This window comes from Ursus arctos, unplaced genomic scaffold, assembly GCF_023065955.2.
Source record: "Ursus arctos isolate Adak ecotype North America unplaced genomic scaffold, UrsArc2.0 scaffold_7, whole genome shotgun sequence".
Classification (NCBI taxonomy): domain Eukaryota; kingdom Metazoa; phylum Chordata; class Mammalia; order Carnivora; family Ursidae; genus Ursus; species Ursus arctos.
Genome location: NW_026623089.1, coordinates 21,967,865 through 21,990,893, shown reverse-complemented (window position 1 = coordinate 21,990,893; position 23,029 = coordinate 21,967,865). Strand labels below are relative to the sequence as shown.

The 23,029-nt window shown below is 40.0% G+C and overlaps 1 protein-coding gene across 3 annotated transcripts in view; it reads right to left on the bottom strand.

Moving 5' to 3' along the window:
* The window catches only part of SORCS1 (sortilin related VPS10 domain containing receptor 1), a 483,063-nt gene that overhangs the window by 55,523 nt on the left and 404,511 nt on the right, over nucleotides 1–23,029 (bottom strand). For all 3 annotated transcript variants that reach the window (XM_044382096.3, XM_057308722.1, XM_044382097.3), the window contains exon 18: nucleotides 10,784–10,955. In XM_044382096.3, the coding sequence (XP_044238031.1) occupies nucleotides 10,784–10,955 (172 nt within the window). The remainder of the gene's footprint in view (nucleotides 1–10,783; nucleotides 10,956–23,029) is intronic.

The window sequence follows — 23,029 nt, the reverse complement described above, 5'->3', positions numbered from 1 at the left end:
AAATGAGGGGAAGTAGAGAATTCACCAAAGGGGTGGCGGTGGAGTATGGTAATAACATAAGCAACCCTGCAAAACACAACATTCTATTTCTACCGTTACTGTAAATCAATATTTAAATGTTACGTGTATGAGAAACGGTCAGAAGGTAACACAAATTGATAACAGACTGATGATGGAATATAACCAACTCTGGTCTTAGATTTCTGTTCATTTTAATGCTCTTTTGACCACACAGTGAGATTTTAAAAAAATGATTAAGCAGCATTGAATGACAGAAACAAAAATTAGATATTTCAGCCTTTTCTTTTTAAGGCTAAGACTATTTAGTAGAGTGGGGAGCCCGAAGTAACAGTAACCTACCTGTGTTTTGCATACCTTATTCTAGGTGGGTTTAGTTAGGCTCAGGTTCATGGAGTCTCGACAAGAAAGAGGAAAGGAGATGACTATGGTACAATGAGCTTTCAAAGAAGAGATTTCGTCAGCTGGTGGAAGTAAGTTCATGGGGACAAGTGCTATCCACTTTGTGCTTATTCAATAAGAGTGAACTATGGCATATGGCTTCCAATATAACATATGCAAACAAGACTGTTCTAGAACATCCCTGGTGGTCACTAAGGAAAAAGAGAATATTTCTTGAGAGTTTACTGTGGCAGAAATAATAACTGCTCTCTATATAGTATCTCATTTAATCTTCAACCCTACAAGACTGCGAAAATTTGCCCAGAGTCCTAAGACTAGTTTGAATCAAGCTCTCCTTAACCCCAAGTTCAGCCCTCCTACTATTTTACTGTGCTCATTCCCGGCGGGTGCTCTTGAAGAATGGATTCACTCATATGTGAAACCAGAAAGCTTTTGTAAACTTCAGTAACTAAAGCCCTTTAGAGAAATGCCAACATGGATCAAATTCTTCATTAAGCAGCACTGTAAGAGGAGCCCAGTATAATACACCAGGCTCTACGAAATACTATGGAAGCTGCAAAGCCTATTTGGGAAGAACCTGCCAATGCGAATATTAAACCAAGAGTGAAAGGACTCTAAATGAGAATCAACTGCTGTAACTATGCCAAGCCTCCCCTTGTATAATGGTAAACCAAGTCCTTCCAGCATGGACAACACCAGTCTATGACAAAAGGTAGTCGCAAATGCCCTATCTTCTGTTCCTAAGCAAGTCTTGGTTCTCTCTGGTATCCTTTTCAAGAGCTGCTACCATTGCTGAAAGCTGAGGCTGCCTCACTAGATCAGCTGGGAAAGTATTTCCCGAATATTTGGTTCAAATGATGCTTTACGGGTTTTTCTTCAGCTTCAAAACTGAGCTCTGGACACAATCCTCAGATATGAAGATACTGGCATAACCTCAAATTACAGAGTCAGCTTCTCCCCTTGTCTATTCAGAGATGGTTATCTAGAGCACAGGTGCCTCTCTGAAGATGCGGCCCCCAAGCCTCTTGCAAGAAAAGGCAGCGGTGGACTTGGATGCTCTGACCTGGAGGAAGAACATTCGAACCAGTGAGGAGAGCAGTGCGTGCATGGGGTTTTAGATTTCACCAGGGAACTCAGGTCTGACAAGGTCCGTGATGTCAGATGACCAGATTACGGATCCACCAAACCGTCTACCTGGATACCTTCTCTAGGATGAAATGCAGATGGCTCAGCCCTTCCTTCAGGACTCTGAGCCTTGGGACCTGCCTCACTAAATATCCAAATACTTCTGGATCTAATGCTCAGACCAAGAACTTCCAACTGGAACACCACAAAACGGTTTAATCCCTCACTTGCAAATGAGCCATAGCACCATGTGTTTGAATGAACAGCAAATTTCCACATTCCCTTTTTATGTCTTCTGTACTAGGCGTCTGGCTTAGAATGGAACAGAATACCACAAGGCTGGAGGAACATTTGGCTTGTGTAAGCAGATAAATAAGTATAAGCCAAGGCCTCTTTATTCCATCTAGACATTGTGGTAGAAAGAGGTCAGAACCTTGACCCATTATGTTTTGAAAACACTTTCTAGGTAATAAAGGACATTACTACACTGTTACCACTACATGGTGGCTTTAGGAATTAGCTCAGCAGGCTTTGGTAGGAAACTATGATCCCACCAAATAATAAAAGTCATAAAGATGTTTTTGAATGACTTTAAATATCACTCTAAAAATAAAATATTCAGGCATGTAATAAGAACAAAATTATGTTTTTTTTTTTTAAAAAAGTGAGAAGATTCCTTCAGGAATAAACCTGTACAATGAGTTTTTCCTAGTAGTAAAATATGTAATAGAAATATGTTAGCTCAATTAGAAGAAAGAAGTAAAAAGAGAGAAAACCATGGAAAATTTATAAGGAGAATGCAGGAAATACATAAAATGAGCAAAAAGAAAATTCAAATTGTTCATAATCCTACCACCCAGAGAGATCAATGTTAGATTGGTAAATGCCATACTAACTGATGAGAAGCACATGGCCACGCATGCGTGCGTACACACACACACACACACAAACACTAGAGTCATTACACTGCTTTATGTGATGCTTCCAAATTTCTAAACAGCTTTCAAAACTTTTCTATCTAGCATCACTTGCTACACTTAACCAAGTCATAAGATCTTATCTATGAAATGGATATATGATTTCTTGTCGTGGACGTTACTTTGTCACTTTCCCAAGTTATTAGGCTCTTGAGAGATCTCAGTGACGTTACCGAGCTCTACAGAGGTACTGTGTGTGCAGGTGCCCTACAGACGTCAGGCAGTAACCTGGGAGTTACATGCCCTTTGAAATGCAATTTATATGTCAACTTCAATTTCTTTACTTATAAAGATAGGCAGAATGGTCATGATCGTAATCATCACATCTAGTGTAGGTGACCAGCTATTTTTATAATTCTCTCATCCATGCTGTGGGCCTTACTGAAGATCCACTCATATTTGAGCATCCCTTCAGGCTGCTAAAATAATCTCAGCTCTCAGGCGAAGACGGGGAGTCTATCCAAGTGCTGTTGGTCACGGGGCGGAGACTTTCCATTGCACATCAATGGTGGGTCACATTAAGGAAAGAGTTGATAAGGCCCCGCTCATGGAAGAGGCAAAGGGCAAAGCCAGAAACCTGAGGAAGTTACATACTTGGGCAAAACTTGTATGGTTGGGTGAAGTTCTCACACTCAGGGGTGGCGGCCACCCATGGGTATGAAATGGGGCACCACTGTTGCAGGGCCTAAAGAAGACAGGCTGAGAGACTGAAAATCCATCTGAAGACTGTTTCCTACATGTAGACTATGACCCCAGTCGCTGGGATGTGCAGTGAACTGAAACTCTCAGTAATGAGCCAGGTATCGCTCTTTGCTTATCAAGGCAGAATGAAGTTCTCTGCAAACACTGATTCCCTGACACTCTAAAGAATAGCAACACCCCAACGTTTGTGGACCAAAACTGAGGAAGGAAAAGTGGAGCCTTGGGAAGAGTTGCTAACTAAGCCAACCTGAACTTCAGATGCTAGGCCTCTGGCTAAAGACAACCTATAATGTCCGCCTCATTTCCCTCTTTTCCTTTGTAACTTGAAGCAGCAAGGGAGAAGAAATGAAGTGGCTCAATTACCTTGCTGGAGTCAAAGAGAATAAAGCTGAATGGAGTAAGGAATAATACATGAGAAAGCCTCTTAAGTCTCCACGGCTCATTGAAATCAGCTCCTGTTCCTTTGTGTGGAAGGAGAAAACAGCCGAGGCTTCTGAGTCAGATCTGGGCTGGCTTGGAAAACGGATACCTGCCTAGACTTAACAGCGCCTGCGAACTCTTTGTGCCATTTCTGAAAGCCCCGATTTTTCCCCAGATGAAAAAGTAGGTCAAATTCTTTTATGAATTCAACAAATGAGGGTCTCACAGCAAATTTTATCAAGAGTCATCTTCTCTACCGTCCGATGGCTGGCAGCATCCTGCAATATTTATGAAGTATTATTACATTGTGGTTACTTTTATGCTGCCATAAGTCTTTCAATGTATGTGAAATTACAGATCATTGAAATCCATTTAATGAGGACACAGCCTTCACATTTTGGAGTTAAATCTCACAGAAGAAGTTATAATCATGAATTTTCCTTATTAAGTTCCAGTCTTTGTATGTAAATTGAAGTATTAAGACAATGAGATACAGATCAAAGTTTTAATTTTAGTCCCTTGCCTCAGATTTAATTTAAAAGTCTTAAATTATGCAGCGAATTGCATCTCTTTATTCTTACAGCTGTTTAAAACGGATTTAATTATCTTCTGTAACATGCAGACGCTACTTCTGCCCAGCAGTCCTCTCAAATGAATGCCTTCCAAATCGGTTTTGTTGAGTTCTTCAGACTGATTAGGCCCTTTGCCATCCATCCTGTGCCTTCAGGTCCTCACACTGGATTTCTCCAGGAAGCTGAGTTATCGCACTGAAAGTCTATGGGCTCATTAGGTGCTCATTAGTGGTTCAGAGAACATTCATCTTAAGCAAGTCTCCAGACAGAGAGATGCCACCTCTCATTAGATACCTGGATCTCAGTGCAAAATACTTTCGATCGGCTTCCTAAAATTCAGGTGCACTTGGAAAATGTTTGGTTAGTTAGATATACCTTTATGGATACTTCCTCTCCCCTCCTGGTTTTCTGGATCAACTCGTCCTCAAGCGACCAATGATGCATAAATGCAGAGTGTGTATGTGTGTGTACGTGTGTTCTTGGATCAGCCACAACGAAGGAGTCTGGGATGGAAGAAATACCGTCTCCTTTGCCTTGTTGCTTCTGATGACGGTTCCTTCGTTACGGTACATTGGGAGAGAACCCTGAAAACAGCAGGGATGCAGCTCCTGACAATGGGGCTTTTCATCAGCTTCTATAGAACTATGTGATTCTGAGTAACAAGTGTGAGCCAAGTTTTGGGATTTTGAAGGAGCTGTGTTATAGAGCTATTTCTGTCCCCTAGATGTGGAAGGTGGCCTCACATGCTATTTGCGGGAAGGGATTCCATTTCTTGCATATGTCAAATCAATACAATTTTGACTCGGTTACATACTATTGTGCATGGAGTTACAAGCTAGCATCAGTGTATCTAGACTTTGATTATCTTCTGTCAATAAGAAGTTCTCTTCTTTACTCTGATTTTAGCAAGGTTTTCATTGATATTCTTATGTTAGCATTAGGGCATGCATTATTAGTACAGAATAAAGGAAGGGATTTAGATTTCAGATGAAGACTTTAACATGTTTTAGATGTTATTCAAATTTTAAGTCTTTTCAAGTTCAGACTTTATCTCTACACTCCTTGGGGAAGCCTATCCAAATCCACGCACATTTATTGAGTTCCTATCAACATGTTAGGCACAGTGAGAAGAGATTCTAGAGCTGAGACCAGGCATGGCATGGTTTGTGCCTTAATGATATTTATAATGTAATAGGGGCTGCCAAAAATATTGTTACACTATAATGCAGTAAATTAAATTTTATTTTTGTTTTGAATGAATATAAAATATTTACTATTTCCTATTTCATGCAGTTAGATTTTATTTAAAACTTGATACAGTTGAGGCCCTAGTTAACCTAAAACATGTATTTCCACAAAATGAATATGTCTTGAATGAAAAGTATATGATATAAAATTGGAACTTAGTAAAATACGTGTTGAAGAACAAATAAACACATATGTCTAACTACTTGGTGGGACAGTTGATTCCTCAGGTCACTCACACTTTAGTTGGAATGCACAGAAGATGGAGCCTACATAGAACATACCTGGGGACAAAGAAAGGGACATTGCCTCAGTCCCTAACCCAACCCAACCCAACGCAATGCAACCCAACCTCACAGAGAGTAGGCAAGTCTATGGGAGACAGTGGAACTACGAGTAAGCCATGAGACACAGAGGCATAATCCTTGGTGCCCAAATAGCAAAATATTATACTGACCTGGAGAGTCTTATGCCCACTTCTGCATTAATCACACTGTAGCGTAATTATCAGAATGTAGTGGGGACCTCTTGGTTCCTTTGGCACCTTAAGGACTTGTTGCTCAAGAAGCATCAGAAACTTGGCATTAATATCCCTATGGTTATGAAAAACTGGCACTAGGTATGGTGGCAAGAGCCAAATATTATATTCAAAGTAAATTTAGGGGCATCAAATTCAAATGAGAAGTGGACTCAGAGATTTTGAGGGGGATAATACAGACCCTTGTATTGCCAGTGGCATATGTCAGAAGTATTTGTTTTTGTTTTGGATTTGATGGACTAATTCATACTCAAGACCCTGGAGAAGTCTGGCATACATGGATGACAAAGTCCTAGAGTGCTGCATTCATATCTTATGTTTTCCGATATTCTTTAGAATGGGTAAAACAATACCAGATACAGGGAACCTATTCAATAAAGATGTAATTTTACAAAGAGAAGGAAACCTAGAGAAGATTTGGAATCTCTCTTTGTCGAAATGGTTTTTAAGGAACTGATCACAAGCCATGAATATTCTCGGAAAATCATGTTTTATATATTGACTAGTGTCTAAGAATATAGCAGCAGCCATAGGCCAGACTGGTTCGGGCATAGGTATTTTTACCTATTCTTTCTACTCCTTGGTCTTTGTTGCTACCTGCCCCCAGTGAAGTGTTACCAGGGACCCTTAGGAACAACATGAAATTCTTTCCCAGGAAATGGTTCTCTCCACCAGAGAGAAGTAATAAAAAGGCAGGATACCGTAGAGCCTGGATTTGACTCCTGACTTGATACATAAGTACCTGTGTGATCTTAGGTAAGTGACTTTGCCTTTCTGTGCTTTGGCTGTGCTGTCTGTAAAATGCAATGACGACAATGACACCTATTTGCATAGGCTAGCTGTGGGATTTAAATGAGACAATCCAAAAAAGCATCCACAAACCAGACTACAATTAATGCTCAGTGTTAGATATCCGATATATTACCACTGTGTCAAATTTCAAGGCTTCCCAGCTTCTCCGAGCCGCTCTGCTTTCCTTTATTTTGCATTGCTCATCACATGCATCACCCATGCTTGCGTATATAATCCAGACATTAATAGAGAAACAGGCTGTTTCTGTAAGGGAAGCTTGTGAATCATCAGCGCAGAATCCCACAGTTGAATGTGAGGTCCCCAGGGCCTCCTGATGTGGGGACAGCCTTTTCGGCTTGCACTCCGCACTAGGAGACAAGAGCATCAAGGGGCCAGGTCTGACAGCTGAAGGTAGCAGACTTCCTCCCTGCTGTTGTAGCTTTGCCCACTCAAGTGGAATGAACTAACTTGTTATTTTTCCCCCCTTCTTATGCCCAGAAGGCATGAATTTACACATCTTAGAACCAGATTCCCCAATCTGTTCTCACATCACTCAGCCAAATCTGAGATGCCCGATGATCTTGGTTACATAGAAAGCAAAGTTGAATGGAGGAGAGCCTGGCCTCTGTCGCTGGAGGGTGAACAAAGGTCAGAGCTGACCAGTGTGAGTTCTGGTTTCAGATCTTGCTCTATTGTGTTCTTAGAAATGGAACAAAAATCTGAATTCTGAAGCCTGCTAGAGAACAAACATCGGCTGCTTCAAAAGATCATGTTCTAAGTTATCATAACCAGGTTCCTTCTGTCTCTGGGAAAGGGGACTTCACATTCACTGTGCAGGGAGACACAGGGTACAGGATTGGCTCAGAAAATAAATCTTTCCCTAAATGTCCCCAAAGTTTTCTTTTTTTTTCCCTTTTTTCCTTAAAGACCTAAATACAAAATGTATAAATCAATGCTATTTCAATTTCTCAAATGATTTTTTAAGTAAGCTTTTTGTTGAGTATAATAAACATAAAGAAAAATATGTAAATCAGATATACAGCTTGATTTTTTACAAAATGAATGCATCCATTAATCAACAAAAAATTAAAAGTTTCTAGTATTCCCTTATCCTCCCTGCCACTTCCCCTCTAAAAGTAACTATTACTCTCACTTCTGAGACCATAAACTAGTTTTGCCTACTTTTGAAGTTTAATTAAATAGAATCACCCAGGGGCGCCTGGGTGGCTCAGCTGTTAAGCGTCTGCCTTCGGCTCAGGTCATGATCCCAGGATCCTGGGATTGAGCTCCGCATCGGGCTCCCTGCTCGGCGGGAAGCCTGCATCTCCCTCTCCCACTCCCCTTGCTTGTGTTCCCTTTTTCGCTGTCTCTCTCTGTCAAATAAATAAATAAAATCTTTAAAAATAAATAAATAGAATCATACAATACATATTTTTTCAGTCTGATTTCTTTAGCATAATAGTAGATATGAGGAGATTCATCCAAGTTTTTGTAGGTAGCAATAGTTTGTTCTTTTTCATTGTTCATTCATTGTTTCATTCCATTTTATGAGAATACTGTAACTTATTTCTTGATTGTACAGTTGATAAATGTTTCCAGTTTTGACCTCCTATGAAGTAAATCTGCTATATATATTATTTTACATACATTCTGGTGCATATGTGTATGCATTCTGATGACTGTGTACCTAGGAGTAGAAATTCTGGGTCATAGGTTGTGCATATATTCACAGACGAATAAAGTGGTTAGTAGTTAATGTCAAACAGATCTCCAAGACGGTGGTAACAATTTACACTCCAAACACCACTGTATGAATGATTAGTTGCTCCAACAACAACACTCGATATTATTTAAAATATAAATCTTTTAAAAAAAGTAAAAAGTAAAAGGACCCTGGGATCATGACCTGAGCTGAAGGCAGAGGCTTAACTGACTGAGCCACCCAGGTGCCCCAGTAATATCTTAGTGTTAAGTTGCATTCCTTTGATGGGCAGTGATGCTGAGAATTTTCTCATATGCTTACTGGCTATTTGGTTACCCTCTTTGAAAAGTCCATTTAAGTCATCTGTGCATTTCCTATTGGGTGGCCAGAAGTTTTCTTACTGATTTGTAGAAGTCATTTATATTTTTCTGGGTATGAATGCTTTATTAAAATTATGTATTGCAAATAACTTCTTACCCTCCAGGGCTTTTTAAATTTTCTTTTTATTTTCTAAATAGTATATTTTGAAGAAAAGAAATTCATAGTTTTAATGTAGCCTGATCAAACTGTATTTTTCTATATACTTAGTGGGTTTCATTTTCTGTTTTAAAACAATCTCTGCCTAACCCAAGGTCATGAAGATACTTTTCTGCATTTTCCCTTAAACACTTTAGTTTTATCTTTCAAAATTAGATTGACAATCCAGTTAGAATTATTTTTTTGTGTGTCAAGAGAGACCAAGATTCATATATTCCCACATGGATTTTGATGTCATTGCACCATTTATTGAAAAGATTATAATTTATCTACTGTACTACAGCGTCTCATTTGTCATAAAGTGTGCGTGTGTGTGTGTTTCTTGACTCACTATTCCCTTTCTCGATCAGCTTGTCTATGTAGGATGTATATATCACCACACACTTTTAACTACTACAGCTTTATACTAAATCTTGGTGTCTGGTAATGGAAGCCATCCAGTTTTGGGAGTCATCTTGAAGATTATCTTTGCTATTCTTGAGCCCTTGCTTTTTCATATGCTTTATGATCATGTCAATTTTAAACAATAAATATATGCTGGAGATTTTATTGAAATTGCCTTGAATATCAATTATTCATTATTTCACAGTTGTTTTCCCTATAGGAATTAAAATACCAATAGTATTGTTCAATCCTGACAAAGTAATCCTAAATGCTTCATCTTCTCCCTTTCAAGTCACACTCCAGAGCCTCTCAAGCCTACTCTCGCTCCCTCGACTTCGCTCTTGTTTTGTTCTATTTATTCTTGAAGCACAATGCATAACCTGTAGTCTTGTTATAAATGGATATTCTTGGGCCCCAACCAACCTACTGAATCAGAATCTTTGGAGATGGGGCCCTGAAAACTGTTTTACTATGTTCACCAGGTAATTTTTATTCATGTTAAAGACTGAAAACCACTGAGCTATCAGAAGAAGGTGGAAGTCAATGATGTAGATCTTAATCCTGGTATCGTTATTAACTTTTTAAATCTCTTTGTGTTCACAAGGCCTAGCATGGTGCTGCCCATATTTTAGTATTCAGAAAACATGGCTGAAGACAGGACTGTCTGGCTTGATACTCGAGATCATTTAATGAAATTTTCCTTTAGAGGACATCTTCTTCATTTATAAGATGATAAAAATACCTGTGCATATTAAAAAATACCTGGTATAAATTTCATCTTATCCACTACCTAAATATTCAGAAATCACAAATAACCATAATTTGTCAAACCGTCATTGATGCTCATAATGCTATCACTGGGTGCTACAAAATTACTAACTCTCAATCACCAAAGAAAGTATACTCAGTTATATTTAGATTAGCCTTAGTGTTGTATGTATGGCCAGCATGCTGCCTTTGGAAAAGAAAAGCCAAGACATCAGGTTGAGAGAGGAAGAGAGCATAAGTATCTGTTAGGCTGAACATGTGTGGGCACCAAATTATTTTTGGAATACATTTAATGTATTCTGAGAAAACTTTTGGCTGGAAGTACCAATGAGGTACAGTTAAATCCAAAAAAGAACTTCCAAGAAATTACATTTTAAGTAAGAGTGAAGAACAACTTGCAGTGAAATGAGAATAATTGAGGAAGGGGAAATAAGAGCAACAACAACAAACCAAGGAACCAAAAGTAGAAAACAATTTAAAAAGTGTTAAACAACACTTAAAATAAAAAAAAAAAATTAAACAAAACAAAAATATGTAAATCTGATTTCCTAGGAAAAATCATTGGCCCTAGAAGATAAAGTGGTTGGGGATCTGGTCCTACCTCTTCCAGCTGCACCATAAGAGTAACATTGTGCCCTTGCTCCGCTGTCAACTTTCCATCAGCAGTGACGATGCGCAGCCCCCGCGGGGCCTTCCCGGGACACTTCTGCGGTTTGGCAGTGTACTGTTCTCTCACTCCGTCTGTGCAGTTATTGGAAACCACTTTCCTATACCTACATGGAGAAAAGCTCAAGATGTAATTCAGCTCATTACAATTCAGATCACTCCCAATTTTTTAAGCTGGACCTACTACCGTGTAGCCTGGAGAGCCACAGAGAACTACAAGGACTAGAGCTAATTCATACAAAGTACCCAACAGAAAGACAAATTGTCAGAGTAACATATTACACCTACTGTTAGCACTTTAAGAGAATTCTTTGTCAGCCACTCAATGAATCATTTTGCTTCACAGCTATGGGGAATGCACAGCAGAAGGCATGGTCCTGGCCCTCACTATGTTTATAGTCTTGAAGAGATACATGTGGATAATCCAGGAGACACTTCAAAGGCTACATAACTGAGGGTTAGAATGAGTACTATATATTGCAAGGGAATTTGCAATTCAGACAAAGACTGTTATGGAATATGTGATTTAACATTAGACCCCACAGAGGATGCTACGGTAATAGTTTTGTACAGAAGGTTGGCTAAATTTGATAGTTTCTACTCAATATTTTATGAGGGACTATATTGCCTAAATATATTAAGGAGACCAGTCCGCAGATTGAGTAAATCTTCCCTCCTCTTTTGCTTATTTCTTCTTATTTTAGCTTTAATAGGGAAAAAAAAAGGATTATTCTACAAATTTGTCCAACGCAATTTATCGGAGTCATAATAAACCAGAATCTGTGGTTTTAGGACTTTGAGCTTCCATGTCACCTGTTCATCATCCTTTTGTGTGGGGTCCACAGTAACCACTCTGTGAACTCATACATCAGATTTCCCAAGCCTACTTACCTAGAGTGAGTGGTGAAGTTCAAAGTGGAAGTGAAGTCTAAGGTCTTTCCACTCTTCTAGACCAGAAGTTGAGAAACTTTTAATGTAAAGGGCTAGACAAGAAATATTCAGCTTTGCCAACTATATGGTCTTTGTCACAAGTATTCAACTCCTTGTTGGAGCACGAAAGTGGACACAGATTATGTGCAAAAGAATGGAGACAGCTGGGTGTCAGTAAAACTTTATTTACAGATACTGGCAGTGTGCCACATTTGACCTGCAGGCTATAGTTTTCCAACTCCTTCAAATCTGGCCAATGTCCTTTCCTCAGTCCCTGAGTCTTGGGATTGACTACCTAAGAGCATGGCTGAGAAAGTCAAATTAAATACTGTCTGGGAAAGTACTTTGAACTCTATGGATCACTATAAGGTCAATTATTAATATTTAATTCACCTCATAGGGTAATTATATAAATTAAATAGATTAATGTACACAGAGTATTTAAAACTGCCCTGACGATTAGCAAGTGCTTATGAAATGTTGCCAGTTATTTTTATTTAATATTATTTCTCCTACCTGTTCATAACCTTCACGGCTTCCAAACGTCCTTAGGATAAGTCATAAACCCCATAATCTTGTCCATGAAGCCCTCCACAAGCTAACTGCACTACATCTCTGAATTCCTTCTCACCAAAAAGCTCATCTGCCCTAGTCAAACCTCTCTTTCAAGCCTTTTGAGAAGTATTTTCTTTTGCTCTTTCTGCTTCTATGTCTTCCTACATGCTCTATCAGTTGCCTAAAGCTTCCACTTTAAGTTAGAGCTTCTCTCCTCTGTCCTTTCCTGACTGAGGTAGTAAGATATTAACTGAAATAGTAAGAAGTTCATATGTAGAGAATATGTACTATATTGGCCCTTGTGCTAAGTTCTTAACATGACTTTTGTCACTTATCTTCAAAATACCCGGAACTGTTCCGCTTAAGGAAGGTATTATTATTCTCAATATACAGATGAAGAAATTAAGATTCACAGAAGTTAAGCAGTTTTCTCAAGATCACCCAGTCAGGACCCCAGACAACTTGTCTCTAGAATATCCACTCTTCACCATCACTGTACTGGCTCTTTCAAAGGAATGAGATTGTCCCTCCTCTAAACTCTTAAACCGTTCCTGTAATTTATTGATAGGAACCCATTTATGCCTTGTACGATTTTCTTCCTGTGTGTGACTATGCACTTTTAAGTTCCTTGAGGGTGTCCTTGTCCCTGGGGACATGCAAAGCTGAGAATCAGGAGGTCCACACTGGCATGACTGGTGTCATTTTAAAGGTTGAAATATCTGCACAGCAGTTGGTTATTACTACTGTCCCCAAACCCTTCAAGCACCTCACTCATGAACCAGCTGTGACTAATCCTTACCTTCGGAGTCCCTGCTTTGCCTCACAATCCAGCAACTAAGGGCTTAACACCCAGCCCAAAAGGCAGCCTGGAACTCTCTGCTCCTGCACTAGGATCCCTACCTGTTCCATTGGTCATTATCTAGTCTGCGCATGTTTAAGATCATTCCATCTACTATTTAAGTAAATCCATTGTAGGTGCTTATGAGTGCATGCTGATTAACAGAGAAAATAATGGCAGGTGGGAGAGAGAAGGGGAAAAATAAAAAAAGGTGTCATCATTGGAGAATGCTGACATTCTGGTACCAGCAATGGCAGCAAGAGAATGACCAGCAATGTCACAGAGTAATTAAGGCATCCCAGTGAGTTTGCGCATCAGAAACTCCCTGCCTGCTTCAGAGGCAAGGCGCCATGCAAACTAAAGGCAGGTTTGATTTTTAATCACTTAGCATCCAAGCACACCTGTGACTGTCTTGGCGAGCGGCTCTAGAGGCACGGGCTCACCGTCACTACAGGCATCATCAGCTAGAGTACATTCCTTTTGTTTGTCGCTCTTCTGACCAGTCATGGCCCCAGGCTTTCCTGAATCCTGCAGCAACAGTTCTGCTTAAATCCTAAGCACGAATCCATCCCCCCTGGGATTCTGCCACAGAGAAGACTGTTGGTAATTTTTTTAAAAAATGCTCATTAAAAAGCATTCTGAAACCATTTTATTTCCTGGATGAAAATGGCATCGCATTAGCCCTACCCAGACCTGTCCCTGAAATTTAGAAGAAAATTGTGCAGAAATACAGAGTTCATTTACTCAAGTAAGCACACACCTGCTTTTTGCATTACAGAATGGTTCTATTTTCATCCCAGCAGCTGTCCCTGGGTCTGAGTTACATAAATGAATAATGCATTTAATATGTTATTAAATGGGGCTGCTACCTCCATAATAACAAGGCAACTTATGATTACGTTGGACCTAAGCTCTGAGTATTACTGGGATGCATTTCGTTGGTAAAGCATTCTTCAATCTGCCAAGAAGAAAAGTGCTTCGTAATGGCAAGGGAGTCTTTGTACAATTACCGAAAAGGAAACATCCTGCAAATGTGCCTTTGATATTACCGACCGCTCATCAGTAGAGTCTTACTACTTCAACAGCCCCAACTTCAACCATTCTCTTCCTTCCCATCTTGAAACCCCTTTGTCATCTTTTCTTTTTTACCCCCACCTTCTTTGATTTTTCTTCTGTGCTTCCTGCCAGTCTTAACACAGATGAAGGCCACAGATATTCTCTGTGAGTGTAACACTGGAAAAAAGCCACGAAAGTCATCATAGTCTGTGATTTTACTACTCAGTAGGGTTTTTTTGTTTGTTTGTTTCTCTTGTAATTTTGGGGTGGTGGTAGAATATGGATGTTTATGACTCTTCACTCTAAGTTACGGTGACAGTATAGTCTAGGCTCAGTAGATCCCAACCCTGTCTGTCCTTTAGACTCACTTGCAGTCACTTTTAAAATAAATGGATGCCAAGATCCTGCTCCCAGAAGTCTTGATTTAATTGAGAATTAATTAAATTATGATTTAATTGAGAATTCTGGGCATTAGTGTGTTTTTGTTTTTGTTCTAAGTTCCCCTGGTGATTTTGTGTGCGTCCAGAATTAAAGACCACTGCCCTGGTGGTTAAAACTAGTGTCGTAGAATCAAACTGCCTGAGTTTAAATTCAGGCACTTACTGGATGAACCTGGGCACCTACCCAAACTTTCTCTAATGCTTGGGTTCTCTGCTTGTCAAATAGGGACAATTATAGAATCTTTTCAATAACATTCTTGGGAGGATTAAATGAGATACTGCATTCAAAAGGGCTTAGCCTAATGTGTGGTGCATTGTTAGAAACTTAATAAATATTAAAATATCAGTATTAGCTAAAAAGTTAGTATTTAAAGTATTAAACATGAACTTGCTATTATACAGCAAGTTTCCAGAAAAGAGAAATGGCACTCTTATTGCCAAGATTATTTTAAGATTAAACCGGACCATGTCAATTTTTCTTAGACTCATTCACAACTTCTTGTGGGCTTATTCACAGAGTGTCAAGTTAAAGGTTTTTTGTTTGTTTCTTTTAAAGATTTATTTGGGAGAGAGTGCAGAGCGAGAGATAGAGAGAGAGAGAGTGTACGAGCAGGGAAGAGGGGCAGAGGGAGAGGGAGGAGGAGGTTCCCTGCGGACCTGGGAGCCTGATGCAGGACTCAATCCAGGACCCGGGGATCATGACCTGAGCCAAAGGCAGACACTAAAACGGCTGAGCCACCCAGGTGCCCCCAAGTTAAAGTTTTAAGTACAGTCCGCTATCTCTCAGTGCATTTTCCCAGCTTCAGCTCTTTCCCAACATGCTTCCTGAGCCCAAGCCACACTCAAGCTTACATGCCTTCTTTTTTCTTGTGCGGTTCATGCTTTCTGGGATATTCTTTCCTCCTGTCAAGCTTTTATTCATTCTTTAAAAATCAGCTTAGAATTCATGTTTCTCTGTGAAGTTGTCTCTTCCCTTTTTAGAGTAGTTACCTCATGTCATGACCAAGCTAGAGCTGGGACTGTAGGTCTTCTTGAAGCGAGGCAGGTCTTACCGTCACTGAGCTATGGTGTCCCTCGTTTGTGCTCACAATGTGAAGAATTTAAATGGTTTATTTTCTTAGATTGCACTATGTGCCTTTGCTTTCAAGGGAAAAGTGCTGTGTTACAACCCTCAACAAAACAAAAAATGGAGCAAGCCTTAGGAATAAAGAAGGGACAGTGTATGACTGAGACTTAAAATCTTCCTAGCCCCAATGTGCCCATGTTTCAACAACAACAAAAAACCCTGTGTGTAGCCTTAACACCAACATTCGGAAATAATGTGGTTCCATGGCTGACTGAGCAGGTCCTCTGAGTTTCTCTCTTCAAAGGAACAGTTCTCAGGACTTGGGATTAGGAGACCACAGGAGGAAACTAGGTGAAGGGAAAATTAATTATATAAAGAAATCTTCCTTTTTTTGAGCACCTGCAGTCCTAGGAATCCTAATACTGAATCAATTCAAATTGGTCATGGACACATCAGAGTCTGAAGGGATAGCAGAGATCATCCAATACAACCCCTCCTTTTTTCACGTAAATAAAAGTAGATATTTAGAGTTTGCCAAGGTTACACGGGAGGTGATCAGCAGCTCTGGGCCTCTGGATTGAGTTTGGTGTCTCTTGACACCATGCCATACCACCTGGATAAGAATCCCTAACGCCAATACCACTGATGTGGGCAACAACAGCTGCATGAGGAACCAGGCCTCCACACAGCGACATTTACCTTCTTCTTCATTTTCCGACCCAATAATGTCATCCCCTGAAAACATGGAAAACCACATCTAAGCAAGGTGCTCTCAAGAGTCAACTTCATAGCCACAACCCTTTATTGAGTGTCTGCTGTGACACTGCATGGCTCTTTGCTAGAGAACCTCTACACAGGCCCCTGCCGTGTTGAGTCTGTAAATTATGCAAGTGGTTTCCTTTCTGGGGACTGTAAACACATACACCACTTTTAGACCGATTATTCTCCATGACGCACACTGAAAAATCTTGCTGAGCAGATCAGACTGAACATAAAATCGCCTCCAGGTAAAGGAGCGGGGTCATCTGGGAAAAGACCACAGCCCTCAAAGCCCCTGGAAATAGCAACTCTAGGGCAATGGCGGGTTAGCCAGGGTCTAAGTGTTCTCATGGCAGATACAGAAAGGAGTATGTGTCTAGAAAGCATTTTTAAAACATTCCAAATGTATGTCGATAGTATGGAGTTAACTATTTAGCTAGAATTTATATATGTGTGTGTATACACACACACACACACACACACACACACACACACACACACATATATATATAAATCTCCCCAAACCCACTAAATGTTCTTACAGATACTGAATTAATGTTAAAAATTAATGCTAAAAATCTTTTTTTAAGCCTCCCAATATCTTTGTAGTATATTAAGAAACTAACGCTGAGGAATGGTAAGAGCTGTCATTGTACATTCTTTTAGGAGGGATTAATGGCTTCTCAAAAGAAACTCCACAGACAGAAATTTCTATACACATACTTTTTTTTCTTTTAACACATCTAGAAATATCTCTAGCTTAATAGCAAGAAGAAATCTGTCCCTTGAGAAGATTATCTCGGTTTCTTATAATAAACCAGCCCAATGCCCACTTTATTTTATATTTACAGAATCTTTTACGGTTGGCATGAAACAAGCAATGTCCTAGTTAATTTAGCAACTTAAATTTGCAGCATGTTCCCTGGATCCAAAACCGTATAAACAAGATTTAACCATATATATGTACAACTAGAGACTGTGCTTTGTGTGTGTGCAAACTGAGATATTTATAGACACAGATGGAAAAACAAAGAGAAACAAATTTCGGGTAATTTCAGCACTGAAAGGCAAGAAAATACATGAATGAATACTGATTTTATTCTATTTGGACCAAAGGAACTTGTTCACTAATCAGGTAAATGTGTTATCTGCCTTGAGTGGTAGAGAGGGACGCACACATGTTTTGATGCCTAGTAGTTTTTAATCATGGAACTTTATGAGTGTATGCAGGTGATTGTTTGTTTTATAGACAAAAAAACAGGAGCTTAGATTAAATATGTCCTAGCTCTCAGTGTTGCGGTGACTATTAAGGGTCAAATAAATGTCGGGACTACAGATACATAATAAAACAATGTCTCCCCTCTTTTTTCCTTCACTCTAGAGGAGCCCTTCGATGACTACTGGTGACGGTATCTGCATTTTGCAAAGTGACTACTATCCGCCAGGCACTGGGCTACATGCTTTATATACAGTGCCGTATTTAAGTCAAACCCCAAGAGCAGATAGCAAAATTTTATAGATTAAGAGGTGAAGGCTCAAAGAAAGGAAGCCATTTGCTAAGATAACAGTAAATGGCAGAAGTCATTTAAAACCCTTACTTGTTTCATTCTAAAATACTTCTGTTTTTCACCAGACAAAACATCCCCTTTATATTTCACTTCCTGCTGTGGCCTCCCTATCGGCCTCCTGGCTTTCCATGAACTGGCGTGGGGAAGGTATGAGGGCAAAGGGTGAAAAGAGGCAGGGAGCTTACAGTGGAGAACGTGGCAGAACTTTGCTCACATGTGGTTCCATGGTATGAACCTTAGAAATCAGACGCCACTGGACCAAGGACCAAGGACAGGTAGCGCCAGCCACCTGGAGGAACACTTTGCACTCATTTCAGCTCTTATTCCACCTGTCTTTTCTAAGACCTGGCCAAGGACTAAAACAAAAGGTGTGACTGTTCATGTCTATACAGTGTAGCTGATAAAAATTTTGGCGTCTCCCAAAAATAGTATTTCCGTCAGGCATAATAATAACCGATGCTAGACTTTCTCCATTCTGGTGAAGTAAGCAAACCTGTGAACACTGCTATATATACAGGGCGATAAGGTGACCGTAAAGGCAACCATAACCATTTGTAAGGTGACGTATTACAAAAATAAAAGGAAAAGGAAGGTTTACCTGCATGCTTTGAACCAAACTCTCAGGAGGTGCTGCTGGGAGATTTGCTTGTTAAACTTCACCGACAAGGGGCGGTCGTACAATAGACCCTTTCAAAAGTTCAAGTTCTGATGCATGTTGGCACATGGGCTCTGCTGGAAGGGGTGTGGTGAAGCAAGAGAGGCGCCTGGGGAGTACAACTGACGGATGTTCTCATTCGCAGGCTGACCTTGCCCTGTGATTCCTCTGCACTTCATCCCGGCCTGATGCCAACATAGGATCCGTTCTGACAGAGCACAGGATGGCCGCGGGTGGCTAGAGCTGACAGGGGAGAGACTGAGGGTGCACGGTGACTCCTTAGTCTATCATGGACTTCCAGGCACTGGCGTCAGGTGACCCTTTCAGCTTGATCATCTCTTACTCCTTTCGTCTGAAGGGATCTTCCTTACTTTGTTACTTTGGGAAATCCCACTCAGCTTTCCCTTAGAGAATCTATTGGCATTTGTGTTTTAAAGGAGGACGGCAGTTAATACAAATGAATCTGTAATGTGTGGGACTCCTGGCAGTCTGTGAACCGGAAGCTAGTGTTTTAATCCTTCTGGGGAAATATTTGGTGTGCCTGGATCCTCAGGTCTAAGAAGTAAGCAGTTGGCTGGGTGGGATTTGCTTTACAAGTTAGCAGAAACACTTCTAATTGCCAAAAGAGAATCCAATTATCTTTGTGTGTTTTTATAACAATTATTATGGTATAGGATGTTGATTGCAACATTGTTAATAACAGCAGAAAATAGAAAATAACCCAAATATCCACGATGGGATGACGAAGCAATACCAGGAGTTTTAATACTCTCAAATTAAAAGAAACTAGATGGAAGATAGTCCTATATACTCTGTCTTAGAAAGTTGTTTAAGATACATTTCTGAATGAAAAGCAAAATAGGAAAATAATATATCTAGTAGGAAATGACATGTAAGAACAACCTCCCAAATTAATTTTGTATGTTTTTTCTTGGCATAATTCTTTGCTGGCAAACGCAAAGTGTCTGGAAGCATGCATACCGAAGAGATCACAGTTGTGCAGGGAAAGGGGGCAAGATATGGGTGATGATCTAAATCGGTTTTTTAAAACAGAAAACATATGTATATACTTCTTCCGTAAGTAAATATTTTTCAGTGAAAAGCCAAATGTTTGATGGCAGCAGCAGAGTGGCTACAACATTAAATACTGAGTCTGCTCGAGAAATGCCACTGAGTCCACACATAGCCAGCGGGGCTTCTGGGGTGAAGGGCTGGAGGGACACTGCGTTCTTTTCCAATTTCATCTATACTTTACCTCTTGCCAACTTTTCAGTTGGCTACGGACACAGTAAACAGGAATTTGATGGGATGAGGCCTTCTTTGAAGATGATTTCAGGCACCTGTACCAGCTAAAGGTCTTCTTGTTCTTAATGCAGAAGGTACGGGGAGGCAATATGCTGATCAGTGGGGTTACTATTCACACTCTTCCCCCACCTTTAGCCCACAGGGCCCTGTCACTCCTCCACTGGTGAGCACCTTGCTTTTGAGAGCAAGGCACTTACCCTACCTGCCGATGGCTGGAGTTGATCATATCTCCTCTTCACACAAGCTCACTCGCTGAGGTGGATGCTTTTCTGGAAAAAGTCTGAATGGAGTGGATGAAACCAGTAGATGTGGTAACTTAACAAAAAGTTTTTTGGGTCAGACGCTATCATGTAATACCCACTTATATGAACAAGTCTCCAAGAGGGGAGGTGAGACCTAGGGAATAATGCCTGTGATTCCGTGATTAATAAACTTCACTCATTGACAAACATTTATATACGTGGACACTTCCTGCTGAATCACATTTTTAACTGAAATTTTAATTTTATAGGGCATAGATGAAAAATCCCATTGCATAGATTACTTATTATGATTTAATCATTTTTGATGTTTTATTTTATAGAAGTCAGGGTTTACTTGAATTTCACATACAAAGTTTACCAAAGGAATGGGGAAACCTGTTTAAGGGTAGCCTATAATGGTGTGTGTGTGTGTGTGTGTGTGTGTGTGTGTGTGTGTGTGTATTCTCAATTGCTGAAGAGGGTCACTGCCTACACTCTGCCTTCTTCCAGTGACTTGAGCAGCATGTAGAATAATTTAGACCCCTCTGTACTGGGACCTCCCCTCATCAGTACCAGAGAGAACATGATATAACTTCCTTGACTGAATTAGTGAGAAAAAAAAATGAACTCAGAAACTAGCGTTAGGGGTTCCTACTGCCCTTTACATTGTCTAAACATGCCGGTGCGTGCAAGTAATAAAACAGTTCTCCGGCGCTCCTTCACCATTAAATGTACTCATTTCAGCAGCCCCCTTTCGGGTGTTCCCAGAGTGCTGCACGCTGAAGGCCTCACCGATCACAGCTTATTCCTATATTCAGAAGTTCTAGGAATCCCTAACCTCAGAGATAAGAACATTTGAGGGTACAAGTCTGCGCTGTTTCCCTCCTTTAGAAGAGCAGTAATGCTATTATGGTAATTGTTTTCTTCATTAAAAAACTTTTTAAGCATTTCAAATACAGAAGCACACAAATGGAAATGTGGACATCCTCACCTCTGCCCTGCAGCTGGCATGAGAAATGAGAAGAGCAATTTTCAAGTGGGACAGGCATGCTGGTGAGGCCTCCCCCTCTCCCCCTTCCTTCCTTAGTTCCTCTCTTTTTCATGTTTTAAGATCAGGATTTTCAAATATGCACAAATGAGAGGAAAGAGTATAATAAATACCTCTGCCCCCCATTAATTCATTTTCAAACATTTTTGATACCTGCTTTTTTTTAACATTTTGAAACAAATGTCACACATCATGTATCTTTAAAAGATAAGGTTTTGGGGAACCTGGGTGGCCCAGTCAGTTAAGTGTCTGCCTTCAGCTCAGGTCGTGATTCCAGAGTCCTGGGATGGAGTCCTGCCTAGGGCTCCCTGCTCAGTGGGGAGCCTGCTTCTCCCTCTGCCTGCTCCGCCTGCTGTTCCCCTGCTTGTGCTCTCTCTTTCTCTCTCTGACAAATAAATAAATAAATAAAAGATAAGGTTTCTTTTCTTTTTTTTTTATTTAGCCAAACCAAAATACCATTATCACACCCAAATATATAACTATATTTGGTTAATATAATATAATATAATATAAATATTTATTATTTAGATAAATATAATATCACCTGTGATAGATAAGTTTATGTGTCAATTTGACTCAGCCATGGGTGCTCAGGTATTCGGTCAAACATTGTTCAGCATGATTCTGTGAGGGCTGTTACTGATGAGCTTAGCATTCAAAATGGTAGATAGAGTAAAGCAGATTGCTCTCCCAGGGTGGGTGGGCCTTGTCCAGTATGCTGAATGCCTCAATAGCAGAAAAGGCTTACCCTTTCCTGAGCAAGAGGGAATTCTTTCTGCCTGACTGTCTTCAAGCTGGAAATTTGCCTTTCTTCTGCCTTCACACTCATGCTGAAATACTGGCTCCTCCCGGGTTTTGAGCCTTCTGGCCTTTAGACAGACCTACACCATCAGCTTTCCTGGTTCTCCTGCCTTCAGACTTGGACTAGAAACAAACCATCAGCTCTCCTTGGTGTCCAGCTTGCCAAGTTCCTTTGCAGATCTTGGGACCTGGACTTGCCACTTCCATAATCATGTGATCCAATTCCTTATAATGAATCTATCTATATATCTATATCTATATCTATATCTATATCTATATCTATATCTATATCTATATCTATATATTATATCTCTATATCTATATGATCTCCTATTGGTTCTCTTTCTCTGGGGATCCCTGATTAATACGTCACCTAATCACCACACCATATTCCATTTCTCCAAATGGCTCAAAGATGTCTTTTTACATATTGTTTGAATTGAGTTCCACATAATATTTTTAAAGTCTATAAACATCAACCCCACTTATGGAAAAGTCACGAAATGTTTTCTCTTTTATGGTATTTCTTAAATAATATTGGATAAGCTCTACAACACAAAACATTAAACACAAACTTTTAGAATCTGATTCCATATGTATAAAGATCAGAATGCATGCCCTAAACATGTCAAGACTGGACAGAGGAAGAAAATGAAACATGTTTCAACTAACAGCAGTGTGCTCTTGAAAAGTCAGTGAGCTTCTTTGTTCGCTAGGAAATGCACCTATGAAATATTTACTTGGCCCTCTTCACAGAGCTGCAGTAAGGGGGAAAGGTAGCTTCACAGAAATAGTTCTGAAATAAAGTATCAAAAAGTGAAGGAATTTATGGATTATCATCATCGTTTACATCCAAGGAACCTGTTTTGTGTCTTTATTTGCAACTGAGGTCTTATTCTCAGATGAAAATTGCACTAT